The 25,752-nt window shown below is 28.5% G+C and overlaps 1 protein-coding gene across 1 annotated transcript in view; it reads left to right on the forward strand.

Moving 5' to 3' along the window:
• The first annotated feature begins 2,513 nt into the window (after positions 1 to 2,513).
• Positions 2,514 to 25,752, forward strand: part of LOC129987761 (uncharacterized) — a 185,002-nt gene continuing 161,763 nt past the window's right edge. The window contains exons 1-2 of the mRNA XM_056095701.1: positions 2,514 to 2,576; positions 3,777 to 3,972. Coding sequence (XP_055951676.1) covers positions 2,514 to 2,576; positions 3,777 to 3,972 — 259 coding nt within the window. The remainder of the gene's footprint in view (positions 2,577 to 3,776; positions 3,973 to 25,752) is intronic.

Genomic DNA, 25,752 nt, shown 5'->3' on the forward strand with positions numbered 1-25,752 from the left:
CGAAAAAGTCTTTTCAGAAGGCAGGCGTTTCGTGTTCTACTTGGAAATACGAATCGCCTTTCACATGAAAGTAACATCCAATTTTATGCAATATTTATTTTATAAGCCATTTTATTTAAGATTTTTCTCTCGTATTTGAAGTTGTTATTCAACTTGCTAAAAATGCCGATTTTCTCTTTTCCCCATCGGATTGGATGAAAATGCGTTAGTGATTCCTAAACTGTGTGTGTGTGTGTGTGTGTGTGTGAGCGTGAGTGTGAGTGTGAATTTGTGTTCTCCCACTCCAGAGTTCTTTGTTAATAATTTTTTTAACACTTTATATAAAAAATAAATAAAACGTATTTTAAAACTTATATATATAACATAAAGTAGCTTCTCTCATTAAATATAACATTCATATATATAATGAAAGTGTTAGACAATAGTATATAAATATAATAATATATATGAGTAGGATGAATTAGCTCTTAGAATACTACTCATTTTCTAAAATGTGAAATTAAGTTGGACATAATTACCTTTGCCATGTAATGTCTTGATCTAGACTGATCAAATAACGAAGCAGAATTTCAAGACAATCCTTTATTTTACAGCCCTATATATACAAAACAGCAACTTGTTCTAATCTTGATTAAATAAATAGTTATTTACACCTGTAGTAGGAGGTACAAGAGTCGAAGTCGAAGAGTTTCTTGAAACTGAGTTGGTTCACGGACTCCGAACTCGTGGGCGTAGTCCAATAGTCTCTCTGCAATTCGTTTCTTCTCTCCTCCTAAAAAAAAAAAAAAAAAAAAAAAAAAATCTCCGGACTTTATTTCGGTGACAATCTCCGTCTTTTAATTTACATTGGTCATTTGAGCTCTCTTTCGGCCAATCGGGGTTCAGAAATATGCTCTCTCAGCGGCGCCAGTGGGTCGTGGGGAGGTACTTTCACAAAGAGAAACATCTAGCATCCAGATATTTGGACACCCCTTTCTCTTTGAAGGTACTATCAATACCTCTTGGACGAGGAATTCCACATGTGGTCTTTCACTGTAATCGCTAATGAACAGGTGAGAGACCACCCAGGTGAAAAGATACACCATCTGGCTATCTCGAGGAGTTTAGTAAGTAACAGCGACGACACAGCTGGCTGTAAATGTCTTATCAGTACTGGGAAACGGGGAATGTTACAGCCACAATGATTTTCACACAATACTTGTTTATGTGGAGCGAAAATTGTGCCCCAGTTGTCGAAATCTCAGCTTTTCAGAAATAAGAAAAGGCAAATTGAATTAAATTTATCCAATTTTTAACATTTACGATTTTTATTCTATGCTTGCTCGCCACCAGATTCAGTTAATTCCACTGCACTTCATTTTGGTTGGAATGTTATCTCATAATTCAATTAAGGCAAGTATTTACTTGGATTCGGGCTGTGCTCAGTGTTGTGACCTACGAAACTGAATTTAAAAGTTATGCTGCCTAACACAATTTTAGAAAAAAAAATGTTGCGATTTTGGAACCATTGTAGTTAATAGCGGATTTCCGACTGGCAGTTGGATAGGAAGAGAAAAAAAATAATTTTCCCCGTATCGTTAAGCCAAGATAATATTATTAATTTATTAGAAATATAAAAAAGAAATTTAAAAAAAGAGTATCTTATCTTCTATTCTCGAACGGGGCTTAAAATTAGTAAAAAGTTCCAAAAACCGATTATTATGCATTAATTTTTAGAATTTAAAATTATTTATAACATGCTTATTATAAGATTTGCTGTAAAGCATTCAACATCTTACGAGTATAAAAATTTATTTTATCAAAATTTGTCTATAACTTCTGGTTGCGCAATCCGTTCGATGTAAATACCAAATGCGAAAAAAATTTCTTCAGTATGCAATTTTTGGTTCTGAATCAGCACCATAACTATCATGATTTACAATTTTTTCGATTTTCATAGAGAAAGGTTATTTAGATCTACAAAATTATCAACTTTTTTTAATTTTGCTTGTGATACCATATTACAAAAAATTTCAAAACAAAAATATTATTGATTTGCAAAGAACGAACATTAAGATTACAAAAAGTAATATAAAGTAAGAGACTTTAATAAAGAACTAAACTAAATCCGATCTTTCGAGAATTTACCTTATTCCAGAACCAAGTTAAACAGAGATTGCTCTTACATTTTTGGAACGATTTTTGACGTAAAATAAATCCGTTATTACATGAAATTCTTGAATTTTAAATACTTTTATTTGCTATTGAACTTTTTCTTAACTTTCATTCTAATCTTAATTTTTTATGATAATAATGTTGTTTCTAAAATTCTTACTTACGTAATTTTTCTCACATCTTTTGCCGACTTTCTTATTACACATTGAAACTTTATTATTGCCTATTGCCCTTTGCAGAAGTCCAAATGAGAGAAAATGTATTAATAATTCTTCTAGTGTTTAGCAGAAATTTAAAAGATATCGACTGATATTAGTTTCTTGTTTCATATTTTTTCAATAAATTAATAGTGGGTTTAAATGAAGGATTACCAGCTTCATCTTGATGAAGCTGTATCGTTCGACGAATGGGCTAGCAGGGAGGTGATATTTCTGTATTATATGTCACTGTAAAATATTATTTTAATAATAAGCTGAACTAATTTATAATTACATTTTTCCACGCATTCAGTACCAATTTTTTTCCCACCCTTTTATTCAGATTACCACAAGTTTAAAAGATGTGTAAATAATTTCACGGATCTTCATAAATTGCAAGATTAGAAATTTATTACAATAGTAAGAATTATTTTTCAGCCAATTGCAAATTTTTAAAAGTATTTGATCCTTATATCAACGATTTATTGCACCTTTAGATATACTGATTCCATGACTTTCACGAGGCTTTTCAATAACAAACTTATGTATTATTTTATCTGCGGAAGAAGCGAAAAGGTATTATTCTATCTATTACGTATCTACAAATTATAAGAATTGAAATCTTTAACTATTTCATAAATTAATTATTATAATTTTTTAAAAAAATTAGTACCAGACTGTAATTTAAATTCTAAAATTATTTCAGAAAAATAAATTTTTTTGCCAGTCAAATGAATGCTTATATTTGTTATTAAATATTTAAAAAAATGTGACAAGAACCTTTGGACATTGTAATTTTCGATGGGAAGATTAAATTACGTAGGTAATTCAACAGTTCCCCTTTTCAATTTCAGTTTTATTGATCTTAATTTTTAAATAAACAAATTTCAAAATAAAAATAGTTAACAATTAAAAATAACAAAGCGTTTAACTGGAGATCGTTTTCAAAAAACGTGATTCCAATGTCTCATGCAATTTGATAACGAAAAATGATTTGCAGAAGAATGGACTTTTGATTCAACAACCAACTGTGAATCAAATAAATTTAAAATTAATTACAAAAAATTTTAAATTCAAATTAAATTGAATAAATAAATAAAAAATTATTTAAAAATAATTAAATAAATTTAAATTTAAACATGCACTCATCTGCAAGCACTTGAAAAAGAAGAAAACAAAATCCTAAGAATTTCTTTCTGAAAATTAAACCATACTTGATTTAATACTCTCCAACCCTTGAACAAATAAATCAAAAGAAAGTACAAACTTTTATTAAAAATCTATAAAAAATTTGTTTGTAGGAGGGAAAGCTAAGAAGTTTTCAGTTTTGTTTATTTAATAATCTGGCCCTATGTTCCACTTCCTCTTTTCTTTTCTGATGAGGGCTTTCTTTTCTTTGAACCTGGTGATAGCCCGCTGATTCAGTGTTTTGGCGAGAAACAGTTTTCGCCAGCACGAAATTTGGCAACCCTCGGCGCGATCGGAGTGGCCTTTCGCTCTCTGTTTACAGATCCCGGCGGTAGCGCATTCAATTGGACATTGCCTGCTCTTCCCACTCGGAAAAGTTCGGAGAACTCCGAAGTGAGAACGAAGGAGGCACTTGCTCACCTAGGAACTCTTGGTAAGTTTCGGCCCAATATTTATTTTTTTAAACAAACAATTATTCAAGCTAAAAATAATTCAATTAAGCTCAAAGAATAATTAAAAATTTTACGAATATTGGAAATGCTCAACAACATTTTTGTTTTAACATTAAAAATAAAAGCAGATAATAAAGAGAAACTATTAAAAAGTGGTATTAGATTCTAAATTTAATATAAATTTCTAGATTAAAATTAATGTTTTATAAAATCATTTATGATTACTTAAGAATTTTACTATTAACATGAATTCAATAATTTGAAGGCTTATCAATATGTATGATGTATAGCCCTAAAAGTATTTTATTTATCATATTTTCACATTTACATAACAATAAAGGCAACTATCTCGCGTACGTTTCCCTACACATTTCCTACCATATTTAATTTTTTTTTCCGTGAAACATAAATATTTTTAGTAGAAATATATATATATAAAATTCTTCAAAAGTATGTTAATTATCAAAATTCCTAAAATGTTTTATTTGCTTTTATGAAATTTTCGTGTTTTAATCTAATTTTTTTAATACAGATTTTATTTTGTTTAAGAATAAAAAAAAATTATTTGACTATTACTATCTTCATCAACTTGACTAATACTATCTTCATCATCATGCAATTAAAAAGAGCAATAACAATAAATTTTTAATAATAACTATACATTTTTAATAACTATAACTATACATTTTTAATAACTATAACTATACATTTTTAACAATTATAACTATACATTTTTAATAGTAATCATGTTATTGAAAGAGCAATAGCTATACATTTTAATAATAACTATAATTATATATTTTTAATAATAATCAAATTAGTAAAAGAGCAATAACTATACATTTTAATAATAATGATACATTGAGCATTTACGTTCATTTGAATATTTCAAACTACAACAAAAAAATTATTTAATAATTTTCGTTTTTTATCTTATTTGGTATATATATATAATATCTTTTCTGTTAAAACAGAGAATTTGTAAAGAAGTAAAAATTCATATATGATTCTAAAGCAACAAAGGGTAGAAAGATATTATATCTTATTAATATTTTTGAAATATTTCCTGATTACAAATATAGCATTAATAAATTTAATAGAAAATAATTTTTAAGAACATATTTTTATTAGTGTGTTGACAGTATAATTTTTTAATCATTTTCTTTTTTTAACCTTTATTTCATAAACTCACTACAAGGCATTATTCTAAAAGTTCAAAATTTAATTTAATTAATAATTAATTAATAACATTTAAGTTCTGAAAATATTAAAACATTGTTTTGCCATCGTTAATATATATACGACAATATTTCTAGTACAGCAGGAAAAGAATTTTAAAAAAAAAACTGACTCAAGAATTGCATTATTAAAATCATGAAACAAAACAAGTTTTTTTTTCAAAAAATACAAGGGCATGCAATTACCTATGCGCAGCAGAAGTTATATTTTTGAAACCCATTCAGGAATTTATATCATCAAAGAGTAAAGTGGTGTTTTAATTCTATTAATGATTCAAAAAAGAAGAGAAAATAAAGAAAAGAAAAGAAAACTCGCATCTGAATATGAGGAAATAAACTTGAAACTGTATTAGGTTGTTTGTTTACTGGTTCATATGGAGAACCATTTCTTTTTTTTTTTTTTTGTTGCCAATATCTACAACTTTATTCGTTCTCTTCTGATATTAACAACATTTTAAAAATTATAAAACTACAAGTATAACTATTAAAAATACAACATAACACTTATTATAATTTTCTTGAACTGCAGCTGTTATAGCTTCTTATTCTATGTTTTCGTCAATATTCAGTTTAATCTATCTCATTTCGTGAACTTAAAAGGAACACATATACACATGCACACAAATGCAGAAATTATTTACATTTTAATTCTAGAATTCAGTTTTGGAATTTCATTAATAAATCATATGTTTTAAAGCTTTTTTCACATTCTATACTATCGATAGTATGAACTTTTTTGCCATTTCTCATGAATTAAAAGAAAATAACACGTGCGGAAAATATTTGCTTTTCAACTTCGAAGCAAGGTTTTTTTTATTATTATTTTTATCTTTTTTTTTTTTTTTTTTGTTGTTGTTGTTAGGTAAAATTTCTATATATAACAAAATAATATACAAACAAAATACATGTAAAAATGTCACAATAATAAAAAAAAACTGAATACGGAAAGTAAAAAGGACTAAAAAGCAAAAAGAACAAAAGTTTAAGGGGAGGCGAAAGGAAGAAAAAATATAAAACATATGTGAAAAACGAATCTGCAAAGAGCTGCAATTCAATGAACGCAATGGAAATAAATCAGTAGTTTTAGTGCCTACTACACTGTCAAATCACTACATTGTCAAAGCAGGAAATAAATTAAAGAATAGAAATGAAACAAAGGAATCGGCGCATTCATTGCTCATCAGGATGCGGAACCAATATGAAACTCAAAAGAAATTTCTGCATAGGTTTAATTTAATTTAATTAAACGTCCCATCTTAAAGCAACACTATGGTTATTTTGAACCACGGTCAGATGACGAAGGCGACACCTGAGAGGGTAGCTCCCTCCCCAAACTTCTACACCACACCAGCGGGAGAAAGTTTGTTCGCGGCAGATTTGGGGTGCACCAGACCTGCTTACGTGACGGTTCTTCGGTGGAAGTGGGTCTAGAACATGAAACCTTCCGATTCCGAAATCAAGACCTGACCACCCATCCATCTGGACCTCTGCGCATTGTATCGGATAATTCAATGTAAAGACACTACATCACTTCAAATGATATAACGGATCCATTTTTAAAACGATGCTAACCATGAATATTTTTTTTATAAAAAATACATAATAGTCCATTATGCATGTTTTTTAAAAATTATTCATGGTTTTCATCACTTGTACCATTGTACATTTGAAATTAAGATGAATATCAATACATTTTTCTGTCTTAAGGAAATTAATTTTGAATTAAATGGCAAAACATTCATTTATTGCAATATAGCAATATACTAACTAGAAGTCTCCATGTGTAAATCATGCATAGACTTCTCTTTTTTAATAACTAACACTATATTGTTATTTGGGTGGGGTATTCGATTTTAAACTTTCAGCAATAACCAAAATTTCATTCTCACCTTGTTCAAAGAAGTATCACTTTACAAACGTTAAGGAATCCAATAAAATTCTTTTTTTTTAATGCAAAATTGATTTACTAAATTTCTATCAGTTTGAAAACTTCGAGAAGAAAGTTTTGACATGATAATGCATATCTGCAGGCATATTATTTTCTAAATTCCATCAAGCACCAAGGAGAAATTGTTCAAAATGTTATATATGGCAAAATATTAAACTTAGGGTGATCACACTTGGAATGTAGTTGCTTCTTAAATAAAAGAAGGGGAAAGGTTTTTAAGAATTTTGTCAGATTATTAATAAGAAATCATCAAAATGTTTTCTCAACTATCGTAAAAAAAAATTACACAACCTTAAAATCAAAAGGATAGTAAATTATCTGTAATATAAATTTTACAAAAAAATACGAGATCAATCTTGATTTAATTCCAATAAATTACAAAAAAAATCGAATATAACCTGCATCAAAACTTTTCAGTACTTTAATAATTGTTCTTACACCCAATTGCATTGTAAGGATATCAGACACATTTTCTATATGATTATTGTCGTTGGTACAATTAAGGATGTGATTATGTTCACGATTCATTTTTTGAAAAAACACTCTAGAATAGTTACAATATTGCATAAAAAAGATTGAAAAAAACATCTATGAAACCAAAATGTACCGTTTAAACGACATAAGCTTTTGTTTAATTAGTTAAGGGGCATTTTTTTAGCTAAAAACAGGTGTAAGGCAAAAATCATTTAGTTTAGTGGTTTATCAAAAGGATTTGATTGCAATTTTGCAAATACCTTGAGAAATATATTACCTAGTTCTCGAAATAAAAGATAAGCTGTATTTCCGGCCATTCTTTAAATATTGGGATTCAATTAATAAATAACATAAAATTTTCCACTTTTTTTTTTTTTTTTTGCCTTTTTATGAAGCATGGAAACGACTATAGAATATTTCTAACTTAATCCATTACTTATTCTTTACTTCTAAAACTGCAAAACATATTGAAAAATTGTCATATCAAATGTGAACAAAAACTACGCATTGGATTTTAATTTATAAAAGTCTTCGTAAGAAAATTCTACCAAGAATTAAAATTTGAGAAAAAAGTTTTTAAAGACGTAATATAACATTAAAATATATATAAATGTAAGAATAAAAATCAGTACAATTTCTCAATAAAAATAGACTTAGAAACGAACTTCAATTTTATAAAGAAAATTGTTCAAATATCAAAAACATGAAACAAGAAAATTTCATATTTTCGCAAAAAAATCGGCTTTTTAACCTATTCAAGTACCTTATGTTGCCACGATATGAAATACATTTCTGTATATGTATTATCATTGCTACATTTAAGAATCAAGCAAAACAAATATAAGGTATAATAAAGGATATATAAAGATAAATGAATGTTTATACTATCCTTCGTCTAAAGTTTCTAATATATGTGAGGTAGAGTTCATTTAATAGCGTAGATTCCATTATTTTCAAGTGCCGGTTTAAAAGAAAAAAAGAAGGTGGTGGGGAATGATATAAAAGATGAGGTATTAAGTATAATTTTTGTTTCTTTCTTTTATTTATTTATTTATTTTTGCTAATTTGACTACAAAGCAAAATATCCCAATTCCGAAGTAATGAAAATTTTAAATAATGATGATGTAAAAATGGGGAAATGAGTAATTTTTACGGGAAATGTTTATTATTAAACACTATCTTTTACGATATCCTGATTTTTGAGATTAAAAAAGCATAAGACATAACCAACAAGCAAATAACGTAAGCTTAATTTGATATGAAAATGAATCTTTAGATACTAAGCAGTTATTTTTTTTTAATATTTGCAATAGTAAATTGCTTTCCTGAAGAATAATGCTTTTTTACTTGTTGAATAAAGCCATCACGTGAAAAATATAGTATCTGTATTTCAGACTTTCTGTTGACGTTCAATATATTGGCAAAGCTGTGCCAACAATATTTAGTCCGTCTTTTCGAGACATTTTAATACCATGAGGCACACTTAACCATCCTTAAAACTTGTTCTTTTATTCTTAATGAGCAGGACTATTTCCTCGTCTATCAATTCATCAGTCCTCCTAGTATCGCGATTTGTCGACTTGGATTCGCCAATAACACTCAATGTACGTTAGCCCAAGTGTCCGGTGTTTTACAAAGAGCGAAACAAACCCCACCTAATGAAGGTGAAACTATTATTCGATTTTTAAATTTATGAGTAATAGTTCGTTCATATATGATATCGCTTTTAATGGTTTATCAAATAGAAGGAACTAATGCTTAATTATCAGTAGCAGAATTGTTTTCTGTCGTTTCCAATGAAATGGTCTTCTGTACCAAGTAAATAATTCAAATTTCAGCGTGAAATAACAGAGCAGATAGAAAGCCAGAGCAGATAAAACAAGCCAGAATCACGGGAGATATGTGACTGGACCACTCTCAAGATCAGTTTTAAAAAATGCTCTATTTACAAAACCAATAAGTAGAAACTTCTTATTTGGCTATATTTTACTTTTCGTCAATGAGTGCGCATAATCCCAGAACTAGTTAATAAAGATGACACTCGAACTAGACACTGCAAATTTTCTTGTCATATTAATAGATTATTTTTTTTATCTCGATTAGAGATCCAGATCTCTATTCACAAATTCGTAGAGAAATTGAGATGGGCTCTGCTTTTGAACCTGAAACCTATCGCTGTCGCGACTTGATCACGAATCCACTGTCGCCTTCCGACATTCTGCCATCAAATAAAGCCTGTTTTTTTTTCACTGTTTGGTTATTCTAAAGATCAAATTTTGGAATCGATTATTCACTGATTTTATCATGTGCTATAGGAAGGAGATTTTGTATACCTGTATATTTTGATAGTAATATACTGTTATAATACTTCAAGGAATTAATTATTAATTTAGCAGAAATTAATTAATAACCAAACAGTTGCGTTACCTGGTAGCAATTTTGGGAAACAATAAATATGATTTTAAAAAAATAAAAATAAAAAAGTTTTTTTTTTTTTTGCTGTTTAGTACATTTATAAAGATGATTTTGTTGTCAAAAGTTTGAAAAAGGAGATATCAGCTTTACGCCCATCCTTATCATTTGAACCAGGTATTATAAGATCCATTCTAAACTGTGTCACCTGTTGCTTCAAAGCTGTAGTTAAATATATCTACACCGAATTAATAAAATTCAGTTTAGTTATATTTACGTCCTGCCCTTTTTTTTAGCAATGTTTATTAATTTCTATTATATAACTTAGGTAGCTCACAATGACAGGTGTAAGATTTTTTTTTAATTGTAAGACAGCTATCTTACCCTATATTGAAACTATATTTTAACCAGTTAACTACTTCGACCTCTTCAGAGAATGCGTTTCTAAATTGTGTCGCAAAAATGAAGCGATGACGAGTATACTCGTTAAACACAAAGTATGCATACTTTGAAATTATGTTGTAATGAAATAACTTTTATGTTTTTATTTCAATAATCACATTTATTTATTTACTTAAACTAACATACATTTTTTTTTTTGCATAAGAACGAAAATAAACATAAAATATCAATTTATTATCTTAATTTTTGTTAGAGAATGGTATTGAACAAAGCGTGGTACAACGCATACTAATCTTTTATTTATTCTTTTAATTTCGACTTGGCCTCCAAATATTTTAAACATCATGAAATTACGAAAATGTTTCAGTTTTTACTAAAATTGTAATAGAAACTGTAGATTGTTACTACTTATTATTCCTGACAAATAGACTCGTCATAACGCAAAATGTTATACTTTTACCATGACGAGTATACTCATTAAAAATAAACTGGTTAATAAAAATTATATGAATTAAAACAAATAAAATATTTAAACTAGTGTCACTACGAAGATGTTTTTTAAATGTGAAAAAGTAAATTTTCTTCGGATTAAAACTTCAAAAATCGTTTGTTAATCTTAAAATGGTGAACTGAAAAAATGTTAGTGAAAAAGATAATTTTGAATTCTTTTAGAGGATTTTTCATAGTTGTAAAACCAATTCCGACAGAAATATTTTAGATCGCATTCCAAAAGCAACATTCTTAAACGAAACCATAGAAAAAACTTTCTTGAGAACAGTATCGTTATTTTTTTTTTCGTGATGCATTACTGCCCTCATAATTTTAAACTTCATTTTATTAGATAGTAAAGCTATGTCATATCATCTCACAATGAATTGTTTTATCGATCGAATTTTTATTATGATGACATCGTTATTTTTTTTTTTTTACCTTTGGCATAAGATTCTGGAGGTAGCGCACATAAAACAACTGAAATGCTTACGCATCATTTCATGCAGAAATGGGTGACGTCAATGACGCATAATGAAAAAAAAAAGCATTAATACTCTGTCCAATATACCAATCGATATCTGAAGGATCGTAAATATGTAAATACTGCGCACAAGTTTAAAAAAGGAAAAAATTCTTACAGGTTTTGAAAGATATTTATCCAACGCAATTACATTTAATTACAACGCAATTAATTTATCCTCTTTGCAATTACAAATATTTCTAACAATAAAAAGAACTAATTGTGCGCATTCCAAGTTAATATATGATAAAAAAATGTAATAAGCATTATCTGAAAATTTGAAAGGCATCTTAGAAGAAAGCCTTTTTTTTTCTATGTTATTTTAAATCATTTTAGGAATGCGAGTTATCATAGAAGAAATTATATCTTGCAAGTATTTGTATTTTTTTTCCATACCATACATTCTCTATACGCCTATAAATATCATATGTAAGAAAAAATTCAATATATTATATAATATATTAAAAAGAATATAGTCTTAAATTTGCAATTTATGAACCACAAACATATTCAATTGATTTATAATCAGGATTACACGTACTGTAAATTCTAATCGCGGACGAGAAGCGATTAGATTTTAATGTACGTGTCATCCTGATCTTTGTAATCCCGATCAGCGACCATTAGAGACAGTTATATAACTCCATTTGGAAAAGGACTCCAAATAGTTTAACCATCTTTAAAGCTTTTGAGATAATAGATGTATTTCTAAAGAAAAAAAAAGTTATGATACCTAAATTTTTATATTGTTTTTCGATTCTGTTGGTCATATTTAGTAAAATAACATTTGTTCACTAATATTTTATACAGAAAAATATCTATCCTTCTGTGGTCAAAATTGTGAGTTCTTAAATTTTGAATATTGCTATTTTAGGCAAATCAACACCCATTTCGAGGAAGAATTGTGTATTAATGATAGATCTTTCTTAAGGTAACCATTGAAATAATTTAAAATCGTTCTAAATAGTATCTATCGCAAATTTTTATAAAAACTATTTTCAAATACGTTCTTATATGTTATAATACATGGCCGTTAGATCTTAATCTAATGCAACTCTCAAATGTTTCAAATGTATCTAAATTTGTGAAATTTGAATGAAAATAATTATAGAACAATACAAGTTGTTCTGTCTCAGATTTGTTGCCATACAGTGAAAAAATGAGAGATTCTCCATTAGGGTCTTTGTTAAAGAGGCACCATTAACTGCATAAATCATGCATTGGAGTTTTAACCCTTTAACTACCATCTGACGCATTTCATCACGCCCATATGATAAAAATCCATCATATGGGCGTGTAAATATGATGGATTTTTTCCATACATCAGAGTTTTATGATATAACAAATAAGATGTAAAAATGGAAGAGATTTCACATATTCAGACAGCTGTGAGCGTGTAACAAAATTGTTTGCACATTTGGTTTTAACGAGTGTAAATGTTTCAATAATGTGATAAAAAAATTGTTTAAACCAAAGTTTCGATTTTTTAAAGATAAAAAAGCACCATTACATATTAATAGTTACTTATGATAAAATCGAGATGTCGTATTGGGGCTCTACAGGTCAGATCATTAAACCTGGAATTACCAAACTACTTTGAATTGCCAATACTTTGGTATTTGAGAATGAGCAAATACACAGGATTTTTCAAAATTTTATTTAAATTTTTTATTAATTCTAATTTGGGGCGTTCTATATCGATAACTTCTTGAAACTTTATCGCATAAAAATTGTTTCCTTTTTACTTTAAAAAAATTAAAAATATATATCTTTTCAATGATATCAAATGAGTTGCCCTGCAGTTTTAAGAAATTGGAAATTTCTTAATGCATAATTTACATCACTTTTCGTTATTGTAATGAAACTCCAACCCTTTTCATTGTTTACCGAAATGCTTAATTGTAAGTTTTCCTTGAACTGCAGAAAGCTAAAGTAATATCCTAATAAATTTTACTTTCTTTTTTATATCTTCTATTTTTTTTTTCTGCTAAATCTGTGAGCAGAGACCTTTAAGAGAGTAAATAAGTTCAATAAGATTAAAATTTATCGCTGCCTAGATTTAATTCATTTTTTGGCATGTTTAAGCTCAGTTAACGTTCTGTTGGACATTACTGTTTTAATGTCAAAATCAGATGTATAATTTACATGAAAAATAAGAAGTTGAACTCTTGTTAGTGGATATTAGATGTAGACGAGCAATTGGTTAATTCCAGTGACATTCCTGTAGACCATACATAGAACAATTATAGAAAAACATAAGTTAAATGTCTGAAACAATTATAATCTTAAAATTACATTTTAAGAAATCATGGATATCAGACTATTCATAACAGGTTCAATTTATATGAAACAAATCTAGTATTCCCGGTGAAACAGGTGGTTGTAACAGATGGTTGATATTCAAATTAAGATAAAATTTATATTTGAGTGAATTTAATTAAATTCTATGGAACTGAAAATTTTCTGATATAATATTGCTTGGTAATATGAAAAACTGCGCTCTGCTGGTAGTATTTCTGAAAAAAAAATGTAAACATTACGGGTATACTAATGCTGTAAAAAGAAGCACAACAGAATAATTCGATCATAGTCATGATTATTAGCATTCGTGTAAGCGGCAGCTCGGGAATGGTTGAAGGCGATGCCTTCATTAGTGATTGCCCGCCATCAGTTTACCAGTCAAAAAATTCCTTCATTATATCATAGATTGCAGAAAACTAAGCTATTTGACATTCGCGAAGAAGTGAAAACTCTAAAGGTCATGAAACTTTTCACGATTATTTAATAAGAAATTATAATAAGAATTTATGACAGACTTATAAGAAATTCTTATAACAGTTTAACTTATTTTATAAGAATTTATAACAGAGAAAGCATCCATTTGATTTTTTGAAAAAAAAAATCATTAATAAAATTGCAGAAATTGGTATAAAACATACCATATTTTTATAGGTTGTAAAATTTTAGTAATTCTTTATCTCAATGATTTTCCTTTCTAGCAAATGCTTTGTTTATCTATTATATTTTTTTACTTAAAATAATTAATGCATGTTTTATGACATAGTTTGCGACATTAATTCCCATTTAGAACACATTTTAGAGTGAACCTCATAATTCTCCTGACATAAAGATGAAAACTGAGGTGATGTTTTACTTTCCAAATTCTTATACAAATTTAACTTTGAGACCTTTTAACCTCCAACATTAGATTCAATATGCGGTAGCATTACTTCAGCAGTATTACAGTCCTTACAGAGCAGGTCATTACAGTCCTAATTAATAGTAGTTCAGCAAATCAATATGTTACGACTCTTGCACTAAGCCACTATGGCCTTAATAAATAGACGTTACAGCATTTATATGCGTAAAGATTCTATTGCCAGGTAATTTTGGTTCCATTTAACAAATCTTCAGAGAGTTGAATTCTGATACTTTTCCTCTAAGCTCTGGGATCTTACGTGAAGTATGTCAACATAACAGAAATTCTCCCATGAAAACTTTATCAGCTTCATTAATAGATCGTACATTAGGGTAATGTGTAGAGCTTCCTAACCGATCGTTGTGGCCCTAATTAATACATCGAGCATTAGGGTAACGTGTAGATCTTTCTAACTGATCGTTGTGGTCCTGATTGATAGATAGAACATTAGGGAAACGCATAGATCTTTCTACCTGACCGTTGTGGCCCTAATTAAGAGATGGAACATTAGAGAAATATGGAGATTCTTTTATCCAGCCATTGTGGCTTTAATTAATAATAGATCGTGCATTAGAGTAACATATAGAGACTCTTCTATCCGTCTGCTGTGGCCCTATTTAATAGATCATGCACTAAAATAACATACAGAAACGTTTTTATCCATCAAATGCCACTTTAATTAATAAAGCTTTAACAATATGTAGAGACTCTTCTATCTGGACGCTGTGATCACAGGATTTATATGTGTAGAGATTTTATTGCCAGGTCATTTTGGCTCCATTTTACAAGTCTTCAGAAAGTCGAATTCTAATGCTCTCTAGGTCTGGGATCCTACTTAATAGATCGTAAAGTATGTCCCCATACAAAAACTCATCCATATGGCCATTATCAGTTTCTTTAATATACCGAGAATTAAGGTAGTATTTAGGTCTCTTTTTACCGGATCGTTCTGATCCTAATTAATAAATGGGGCATTAGAGAAATATGAAGATTCTTTTTAATAGCCATTGCTTCTTTAATTAATAATAGATCGTGTATTAGAATAACATGTAAAGACTCTTCTAAACGGCAGATGTAGCTCTACTTTATAGATCGTGCACTAGAGTAACATACAGAAACTCTTTCATCCAACAACTGCAACCTTAATTAATAGATCGAGCGCTTGAACAATATGTAGAGACTCTTCTATTTGGTCGTTGAGAATCTAATTAATAAATTGTGAGGAGTAAAAGCTCTAGAGGCTCTATGACAAATCCACTGCAACCAATCTTATATGGATTTAATTAACAGATCAAATACTGTTTTAAATCTTTATATTTCATTTGAGGGCCAATTTTTTATGAAAGCTACAAATAAGAATCCATTAGAATAGTGCATACGGTACTTGAAAATTTTGTAAATTTTCCCTAAAAGTTATTGTGGATCGTGTTAAAATAATGTCGTATAATGAAAAAATGTTTTCTAAATGAAGAGAATTTCATGCTATTTTAAATAATATTTTGAAAATATAAATTTAGAGTCTCTATAGTTCTTTTTACTATGCTAGCAATTTCACAAATATTTATCTTCGAAGTCTGAAAAAGTGAGAAGGAAAAAAAACCCCAGAAGGGCCATGAAATTATTTATGAGGTCATAAAAGTTTCCTTATACCTTGAAGAGATACCTGAAAATGGCCGAGTTTCTTTTCGTACACGTCAGACGGTTCCTCCTCTGGAAAAAGAAGACGTAAAATATGAGAATATTTGAAGATTTTGTAGATAAGACATAAACGCAAGCAGATTATTAAAAGATTTTTCAAATTCGTGACAAGTTAGATTAATAATTACCTAAAATGACATCATAGCTCTCCGGTGGGTAATATATTCAGTGAATGCAACACAATGTTCTGTTGAACGAAGTGACACAGTGTTCGGAGACCGTGAACTGCGGAAATCTGAGATTCTGTTTAACACTATTAGACTAATATATATTTTGAGGTTATTCAATGATTATTTGGGGGATAAACCTTGTCCTTTCAAAATTTAAGATGTCATCTATTGATGTGATTTCTAAATGGATTTGAGGATATATTTTAGTAATTTAACTCCAAATGGATTTAATTCAATATCTTATCTTCAAGCCTCATACTTGCTTAGAGACTTCAAATCAAATTTACCTCATCTAGTTTAGTTTCATGTTTAAATTAGCATATTCCTATACATAAGGATAGATGAATATAAAGACTGCATAACTTTGAAATAATTTGTTCAAAATTTAGTGCAGGTTCGAAATTACAATCATGTATAAAATTTAACCCATCCAATTTCAATGTTCTATTTATGAATTAACTTCTTAATATCTAAACGAAAGTATAATCAGACAGACTTCTTTTCGAAGGATTGCATTCAAACATTGATACAGACCTACTTTTATGTATAAAAACAAAATCTCAAATTCATCTATGCAGCTTTCTAAATTTTTGAGTTATTGTTTTCATATTCACACGGACTGACAGTCCCATTCAAAAAGGTGGATTAATTAATAGATGAAATACGGCCAACTTTAACATAGAGTTCAGAGATGTCTGAAATTTGAAGATCCATCAAAATGTGGAAATCAATTTTTTTTATATGCTGTGTATGTTTGAAAGTAAAAAGATGTTCTAAAATCCATTTGCAACAAAAAAAATATATAGCCTTGCTTTCAGAGAATCATGTGTAGATTTGTATATGTGCAGAGCAAATTTGAAAATAAAAGGAACTATTGAAAAAAAAATCTCGTTTGTGAAAATTAATGAATCCAGTGACACTTCTTTTAAGCGAGCGTGCATTATTAAGCGAGCAAGAATTATCAGCTGAAAGTGAATTCTAAGCCATCTTTTCTGAGCTTTAAAGGTTTAAAACCTTGCTGAGAATTGAAGAACATAATAAATTCACGGTAAACATTTGAGCAAATTGATTGATCAGAACTATCTCTACAAAACCAAGCAAGCCAAGCTATGGAAAAGGTCACATAATGATTGTATGCGATAATTGGAGTGATATTCATATAGAACACAATTCCAACCAGTATATATATATATATATATATATATATATATATATATATATATATAATCCTCCATCGATGTCTATTACTTTGGTTGGAGTTCAAAAATATTTCTGTCCCTTTTATCTGCATAATTATCAGATGCGAACTCCTAACTTTAAAACCCTAACTCTGATTCAGGAGTTTAGATATTTTGACGAGTACAGAATATAGCAGACTCAAATTTAGAATAAATATACTTCTAGAATTCGCAACTAATGAAGAATTAAAACTCAGAAATTTATAGAAAGAATCATGACTCTAAAACTCCGTGCAAGTTCTCTACCCTTAATTGTGGGTAAAAGTCATGAAATTTTTAATTGGTTTTGCTTTATCATGTTTGAGTATGGATTTAGTTCAACAGCTTATTTACTAAAAAAAGGAACAGACTTTTCATAACAGAACATGGCAATTTGAAACTGATGTTAACGATATCGGAATGTGAAATTTATAAATAACTAAAACTCCATCAGCTTCAACCATTGCATTAATATTTTTATTTCTGTTTTAATTATGTATTTATTTTTAAATTCGTAATTAATCATTTTTTGCTACATTTTATAGTTGTTTTTATTTCTATTTAGTCCATTAACTGCCCTTCTTTTCGAAATTTTTTGCTCGGATAAGTTATAGATATTTGCACAAAAAGTTATATAACTTTTGAACAGTTGCTTATTAACTATAACTGAAGAACATTCATTGTTAATAAGCAACAATTTTAATATTTTGCATAATTATGGTGGGGGGAAAGGTGGAATCTATTTTTACTGTAAGCAGGAGGAGGAGTCTAGGAATGGTTAGGAACTTCTATCATAGAACTGACTATTTTCCGCTGATATACTTTGGAAGCTAAAAATGTGCGATTCAGGGGATAGATTGAGATGTTAATCACAACTTTTTAATTAGTTTAAATTGTATATGCAATTAACGTTCTCTTTTGATAACTTCATTAGATATTATCACATAAAAATATGCTTTGTGACATCTTAAAATTCAAAAAAATTATATATTTCATGACTCCATGGATTTTTTTTGTTTCAGTTTGACAAATTCTTAACAAAAAGTTTCAAATATAGCTATATGCAAAATATGTATCGTTTCAGATGGAAAATATGACACCTTGAACATTTACTTCAAAATCACATAATACATTACTGTAAATTTCAGCAATCATTATCCTATTTGTCGTGCTACACGCGATTTGCTGTATTATCATTCATAAAACCGTGTTCTTGTGTCATTTTAATTTTTTTATCTCATTAAACAAATTCTATGCATTTGATATGTAATATACTTTATTTTACTTAATTCTTCAACAATAAGTTGTCTGTAGCGGTTGTCATTTACATTTCAAGCTCCATTTTTTAAAAAATATCTTTTTTCAGTATTCTTGTTATATTCTTCTATGTTCATGTCTAATTTAATCATTTTTCACAAAATATAATTATAAATTGATATTTAAAAGTCTCAAAACATCTACCTTTATTTAATGAACATCCTGTACATAAAACATATAAACTGCCCTGACTTTAATCCTTTATGAGATATCTTCAGAAAGAAAGAAAAAAAGTTTGCGTCTCATGCACATGAATGAATGTGTTATTAGTTATATGAAAAACCAAATATATTTAATTTTATGGATGTTGTGAACTTTTGAATCTATTACAATTCAAATTTGATTTTATACATCGGCATAACGATTACGTTAAAGGCTTTGACTTTTCCCAGCTGCAAATGACTGAGTGAGGATCAATACTTTGGCATGTGTGATATTTTTTATTGTGTCTGAATATTTCTAGCGTGTAATCGTTGTTGTGGAAATGAAACTTGGTGGAATTTTTAAACCGTGCCAAGTATTTCGGAAATAATTCAAATAATGAAGTGAATACCCGTCAAAAATATGTCCAATTGTTATTCAAAAACTTTAGAGCTTGTTTGAGTTCTGGAGAAAACTACAAGCTTAAACATAAAATATTTTATGGAATGGTGTTAAAAATGACATGGGAAAAACCTCATATGGTTGTGTTAGTAAAGCCATAAAAACGAAAGCAAGAACTAAAAGAAGATTTATTGGTGATAAAAGGATGAATTTCTAGTTGTAACCTCGTAGTAACGAGAGTAACTAGATATTATTTTAAGATTTGGATGAATTAATTTCTTGTTAATCATTAGTTCTATTTCGCCAGGAAAGTTCAACTCACTATCGTTGTGATTGAAATTTTGTTGTTACTTTTAAACCTGATATGAATTGGATGCGAAATATCGCTGAAGAAAAAATTCTTATCAGTTTTAAAGCCGTTAAACATTAGATTATATTACAGTTAAAAAAACCTTATGAATATGTGTGTTTTTGTGTGTATGTGTATTTCAAACTCCTACGGATTATAAAAAAGACAAGAGTGGCGAACTAAATGAATTTATTACCAAAGGTGAATTTTCAACATAATAGCTGTGAAAATTCAAGTATATGTCATATCGGTGAATCCGGTTTCTGATCTTATCTTTGAAGAATATTACCATCAGTAACGAGAGGTGAGACGGACATTAAAGTTATTTTGAAGCTCTTTATTAGTTTGAGAATTCCTCAAGCTGCCTTTGAAGAAAAGAATATGAAGTAGAAATGTCTGAATGCCAATCCTGCTAAGTCAAAATTCGGTCATGATGGTCGGTCAGTTCATTGCTTGAAATTCCATCACCCTTCATTTCTTTCGAACCCTTAGACCAACTCTCTGAATGAGATCTTATTCTACGCTAGACTGCACCTTTATTCTCCTTTCACCGAGAACGTGACTTAGGGTCAAGTGATTTTAATCTTTTAAAATTGTAGAACTAGCTTGAAGGTGAAAGCTTTCAGACTCATGAGAAACTTTAAAAGATTTTTGGATTTTATTTCACATTATTGGTAACAACGTTCTTCGGAGAAGGATCGGAAAATTGGTTCACCTGTGTGACAAATGTTTGAATATTCACAGCGATTATATCGAAAAGCGATCATATTTCTATATGAATTTTGACTCAAACTGATTCGATTGAACTGAGCGTTCTTCGGAGAGGAATCGGAAAATTGGTTCACCGGTGTGACGAATGCTTGAATCTTCACAGCGACTATATCGAAAAGCGATCATGCTTGTGTATGATTTTTGATACAAACTGATTCGATTGAACTGAACGTTCTTCGGAGAAGGATCGGAAAATTGGTTCACCTGTGTGACAAATGTTTGAATATTCACAGCGATTATATCGAAAAGCGATCATGTTTCTATATGAATTTTGACTCAAACTGATTCGATTGAACTGAGCGTTCTTCGGAGAGGAATCGGAAAATTGGTTCACCGGTGTGACGAATGCTTGAATCTTCATAGTGACTATATCGAAAAGCGATCATGCTTGTGTATGATTTTTGATACAAACTGATTCGATTGAACTGAACGTTCTTCGGAGAAGGATCGGAAAATTGGTTCACCTGTGTGACAAATGTTTGAATATTCACAGCGATTATATCGAAAAGCGATCATATTTCTATATGAATTTTGACTCAAACTGATTCGGTTGAACTGAACGTTCTTCGGAGAGGAATCGGAAAATTGGTTCACCGGTGTGACGAATGCTTGAATCTTCATAGCGACTATATCGAAAAGCGATCATGCTTGTGTATGATTTTTGATGCAAACTGATTCGATTGAACTGAACGTTCTTCGGAGAAGGATCGGAAAATTGGTTCACCTGTGTGACAAATGTTTGAATATTCACAGCGATTATATCGAAAAGCGATCATATTTCTATATGAATTTTGACTCAAACTGATTCGGTTGAACTGAACGTTCTTCGGAGAGGAATCGGAAAATTGGTTCACCTGTGTGACGAATGCTTGAATCTTCATTTTGTCCTTGATTATTTTTCATGAGACCTATTGGGGCTTTAGAAAAATGATCATCGTATCATTAGTCTTTATATTGTATCACAATAATCACTTTATGTATTTATTTATTTCATATTATTTTCTCGTACACACGAAGTTACAAAAAAAGTGTTGTAATTGATTTTTTAAAAAATCATTCCCTATATTTGAATAAATCTCTACGTTTCCTCGTTACCTACCAGAGTTCGAAAATCAGTTTTTGGAATTCTGTCTGTCTGTTGTTATGATAATTCCAAAATGGAACAAACTAGATCTATCAAATTTCACTTGGGTTTTTCATACCGAAACTGGATATTATCAGCAATTTTGGACGAAATATAACAACACTTGTCTGCCTGAGCTGCTCGTGAATATTGCCAAGTAGATACTTTAGTGGAGAACTCAATGACACACACAAGAAGTAGAACTAAACCTATTTATTAACTCATCTCTGAACTCAGAACACAGTGACTGACAGATCTTCTGCCTTTATACTAACAGGGAAAGTTCCAGAATACTTTTCTGGAGACAGTAAAAAAAGTCCAGAATACTTGTCTGGAAAACTAAAGAAATGTCCCGAATCTTCTGGAGCATGAAATAAAGGAAAACATAAAATCAAGGAATTAAATATTTACACAGAACTGTTAATCGCATTATCTCTAGCGGGATTCGAACTCACAATCTCTTGAGTAAGAGACCAGTGCTATGACCATTCGACCAGGGAGAGTTGACTGCCTCTTTTCAATGCGGCAATATAATAGCTGAAAAATACAAAAAGTTAGATGGATAAAAATTTACATATGGTTCAGTCATCGAAATTGTTGATTTTTTAAAATCACATTTCGCATTAGATCCGATGGTGGGTGGATGGCGTATCCATTCGCGTGTATGTAAATACAACAATGCAGAGACTTAGATGCGATAAATGAAATTTTGTATGCGATCTTGTGATCGATTTTTTGTGAAATTTTAGATCCATTTCATCGAAATGAAGATATCTAAAATGTAGACTTAGCTTTCTTCATTACATTAAGAAGCACAAAATCGTGCCTAACTGCATCATTGTTTTCCATAGGCCTGTTGCGTCACCACGATACGTGATTTACTTTTAGAGTTTACGCCTTTCCTTATTTATTTTCTCAGTCATAAAGAATCGTATAAGGTGAAAATAAAGCAAAGTTCGCATAAGAGAAGGCCGAGTATGATCACTCCCGTTGATTTTATTGATATTCCTCATTTGATCATCATCATATTGATATTCATATATATATTCATCAATTTATTTCTTTTCTTTTTCCTTTCGTTTCTTTCAATATCTTGAGATAATAATTATCTTCATTATTTGTTTTTTCAGTTTGATATCCTAAAATATCATTTCGTTTTCTTTTGCATTTGTTCAACAGAGTGAAAATGTGCATCAATAAGGAACTTGTTTTTAAAAATTGAATTAAAATTGAAACTTCGTAAGATTGGGAAACGCAATAACATACTCGATTTCCCTACTCATGAAAGGAACTTTCTGAGAAAAGTTATATTTGTTTCTAATTTGTTAAAATTTCGCGGACATTCATTTTTAAACCTAATGAATAAATTTATTGTTTACGGAACATTTCGATTTATTTAATGTTTAGAAAGCTTTGATTGTAAACTTTCTTAAATGTCTTTTTTAACAAAAGGAATTGCGCAGAATTAAAAAAAAAAAAAAAAAAAAAAAAAAAAAAAAAAAGACTAGATTTTAAGAGCATTAGTGATTGACAAAACTAAGCATAAAAAATACGATACTTCAAATATTTAAGGGTATTTATGTTTTTATATTTGAGGTTTCACAGTTCTATTTAATCTTTATTTTACGTTCTTAAATAAAAAATAAATCAGTAATCATATTATTAAAAAAAATGCTTTGTTTCAGTAAAAAATATTATTATATTAATTGCAGATTAATCATTAACACTTTAATTTAAAGCATAAATTCTACGAGGGGTAACAGAAAATTAGAGAGATACATATCACGTTATGACTGAAGGCCTTTATAATATTATGAGTGAATTATATGACTATCAAAATTTGAAGTTTTAAAATATTTTGCTGAAGAATCTATTAAAGTTGGAATTGCATAAAATATTTAATTATTAAAATGTTAACGAACATTAAGATTGGCGAACCGGCTGGTCGCCAAAGGCGGCTAGTAAATAAATTTAAAAAAAACCATAATCACCATGGGTAGAATATCAAATCATATTTTGCATCTTTTTGTAAAATATTTCATTACAGGAAAATTATGGTTTGGGAATATTAAGTTTTAAAAGTAATGATTATTCCTTCAGATATAATTCTGGATCATAATGGTTTTACTTATTTTTTCTTATTTATAAAAGAGTAGTTATCTTACTCTACTCTTTTAATTAACTTGACCTATTTTGTAAAGATTTAATTATAACTGATAAATTATTTTATTATTCGTAATTACTAATAATTGATAAATTATAATATTAAATTATAATTGATAAATGGATATAATAATTCATAATTGATAAATTATAATATCAAATTATAATTGATAAATTGATATTATAATTCTTAATTGATAATAATTGATAAATTAAAATATTAAATTATAACTGATAAATTGATATTATGATCCGTAATTGATGATAAATTATAATATCAATTATAATTGATAATAATTTATAAATTATAATATCAATTATAATTGATAATAATTTATAAATTATAATATCAATTATAATTGATAATAATTTATAAATTATATTATCAAATTAAAATTAATAAATTTATAATATAATTCGTAATTGATATCGCACTCATTTTTCAACGCTCTTGAGTTCCAAAATTTTGAACTGTTAAATGTCTCCAACGATGATTTAAGGTTTTATTATCCGAGGTATAAAACTTTAAACTAACGATTCATTCTAATTAAATTTTTATTTTTTTAAAGTAGCGCCATCTGGTATATATTTTTCAATCAATTCCCAAATTCTATAGTATTTATAATAATGAATTATGAAATATTGTGTATAAAAATAAATAATAATTAAAATATTTTTTTAAAAAAAAGAATAATACTGTTATTATTGTATTAGAAAAAGTGAATAATTTTTTAATTATTAAAAATAGGTGTATCGAAATCAAGCAGTAAAAGCATAATGAGATAAAAAATAAAAACTGCTATGAATATTACAAGAAAAAAAACCATTCCAAAATTTAGAATATAGTACAAATGTGAATAAAATACAAATTTGCTTAAAATATTTTTATCATTGCCATACACTTTTATGATTCTATTTTGATGACGTCCTTATTTTTGATAAAATATATTTTCTACTTTTTTAAAAACAAGCAAAGGCATGTTTTTAAAATATCCTTCATGTCTATATTTAATCTTTAAAACTAATTCCAAAAATAGATTTTTAATTATTTTTTTTATTTCGTTGGATTAAAATATAATGAATAATACAGTGTGAATAAAATTTCTATTCGGTTAGAGTATTTCTATCAGTGCCTGAAATTTGTTCGATTTTGTTTTGGCTTTCAATATTTTTGATTGAATAAGTTTTTCTACTTTCTAAAATTTTAACAAAAAAATACTTTTAAAATTCTTTTTACTTTTATTCTTAATTTACAGGACTTATTCAAAATTATTTTTTTTTTAATTCAAAATCTTTTTTTTTTTTTTTTTTTTTTTTTTTTTTTTTTTTTTTTTTACAATTAAAGCAAAATCATTTCAAAGTTATAAAAATTAAGCAAAATGTTAGTTCACTCATTTATATCAATTTAGATTCTACATTTCTCTTCAAAATTTATACAGATTTTTTTTCCTTAAACTTTTACATCTTACTTATGAATAAAGATAATTATCCATTCATAATAAAGCAAACGAGCAAAATATATATATATATATAATTTCAGAATTCAAAAAGCTCCCATTCTATTACCATTGATAATTCTAATGACTTTTATTTTTATTTTTAAGGAGAATGAATTCAAAATGTTTTAGAAACTCCGTGAAAAAATTCTTTTTATTTAGTTCTGTTGCTACGCGCCAAATGTCGGAGGTCACGAGTGTTACATTTGTTGAACTTTTTTTCTCCTGC

Source organism: Argiope bruennichi, chromosome 10 (genome assembly GCF_947563725.1).
Source record: "Argiope bruennichi chromosome 10, qqArgBrue1.1, whole genome shotgun sequence".
Taxonomy (NCBI): Eukaryota; Metazoa; Arthropoda; class Arachnida; order Araneae; family Araneidae; genus Argiope; species Argiope bruennichi.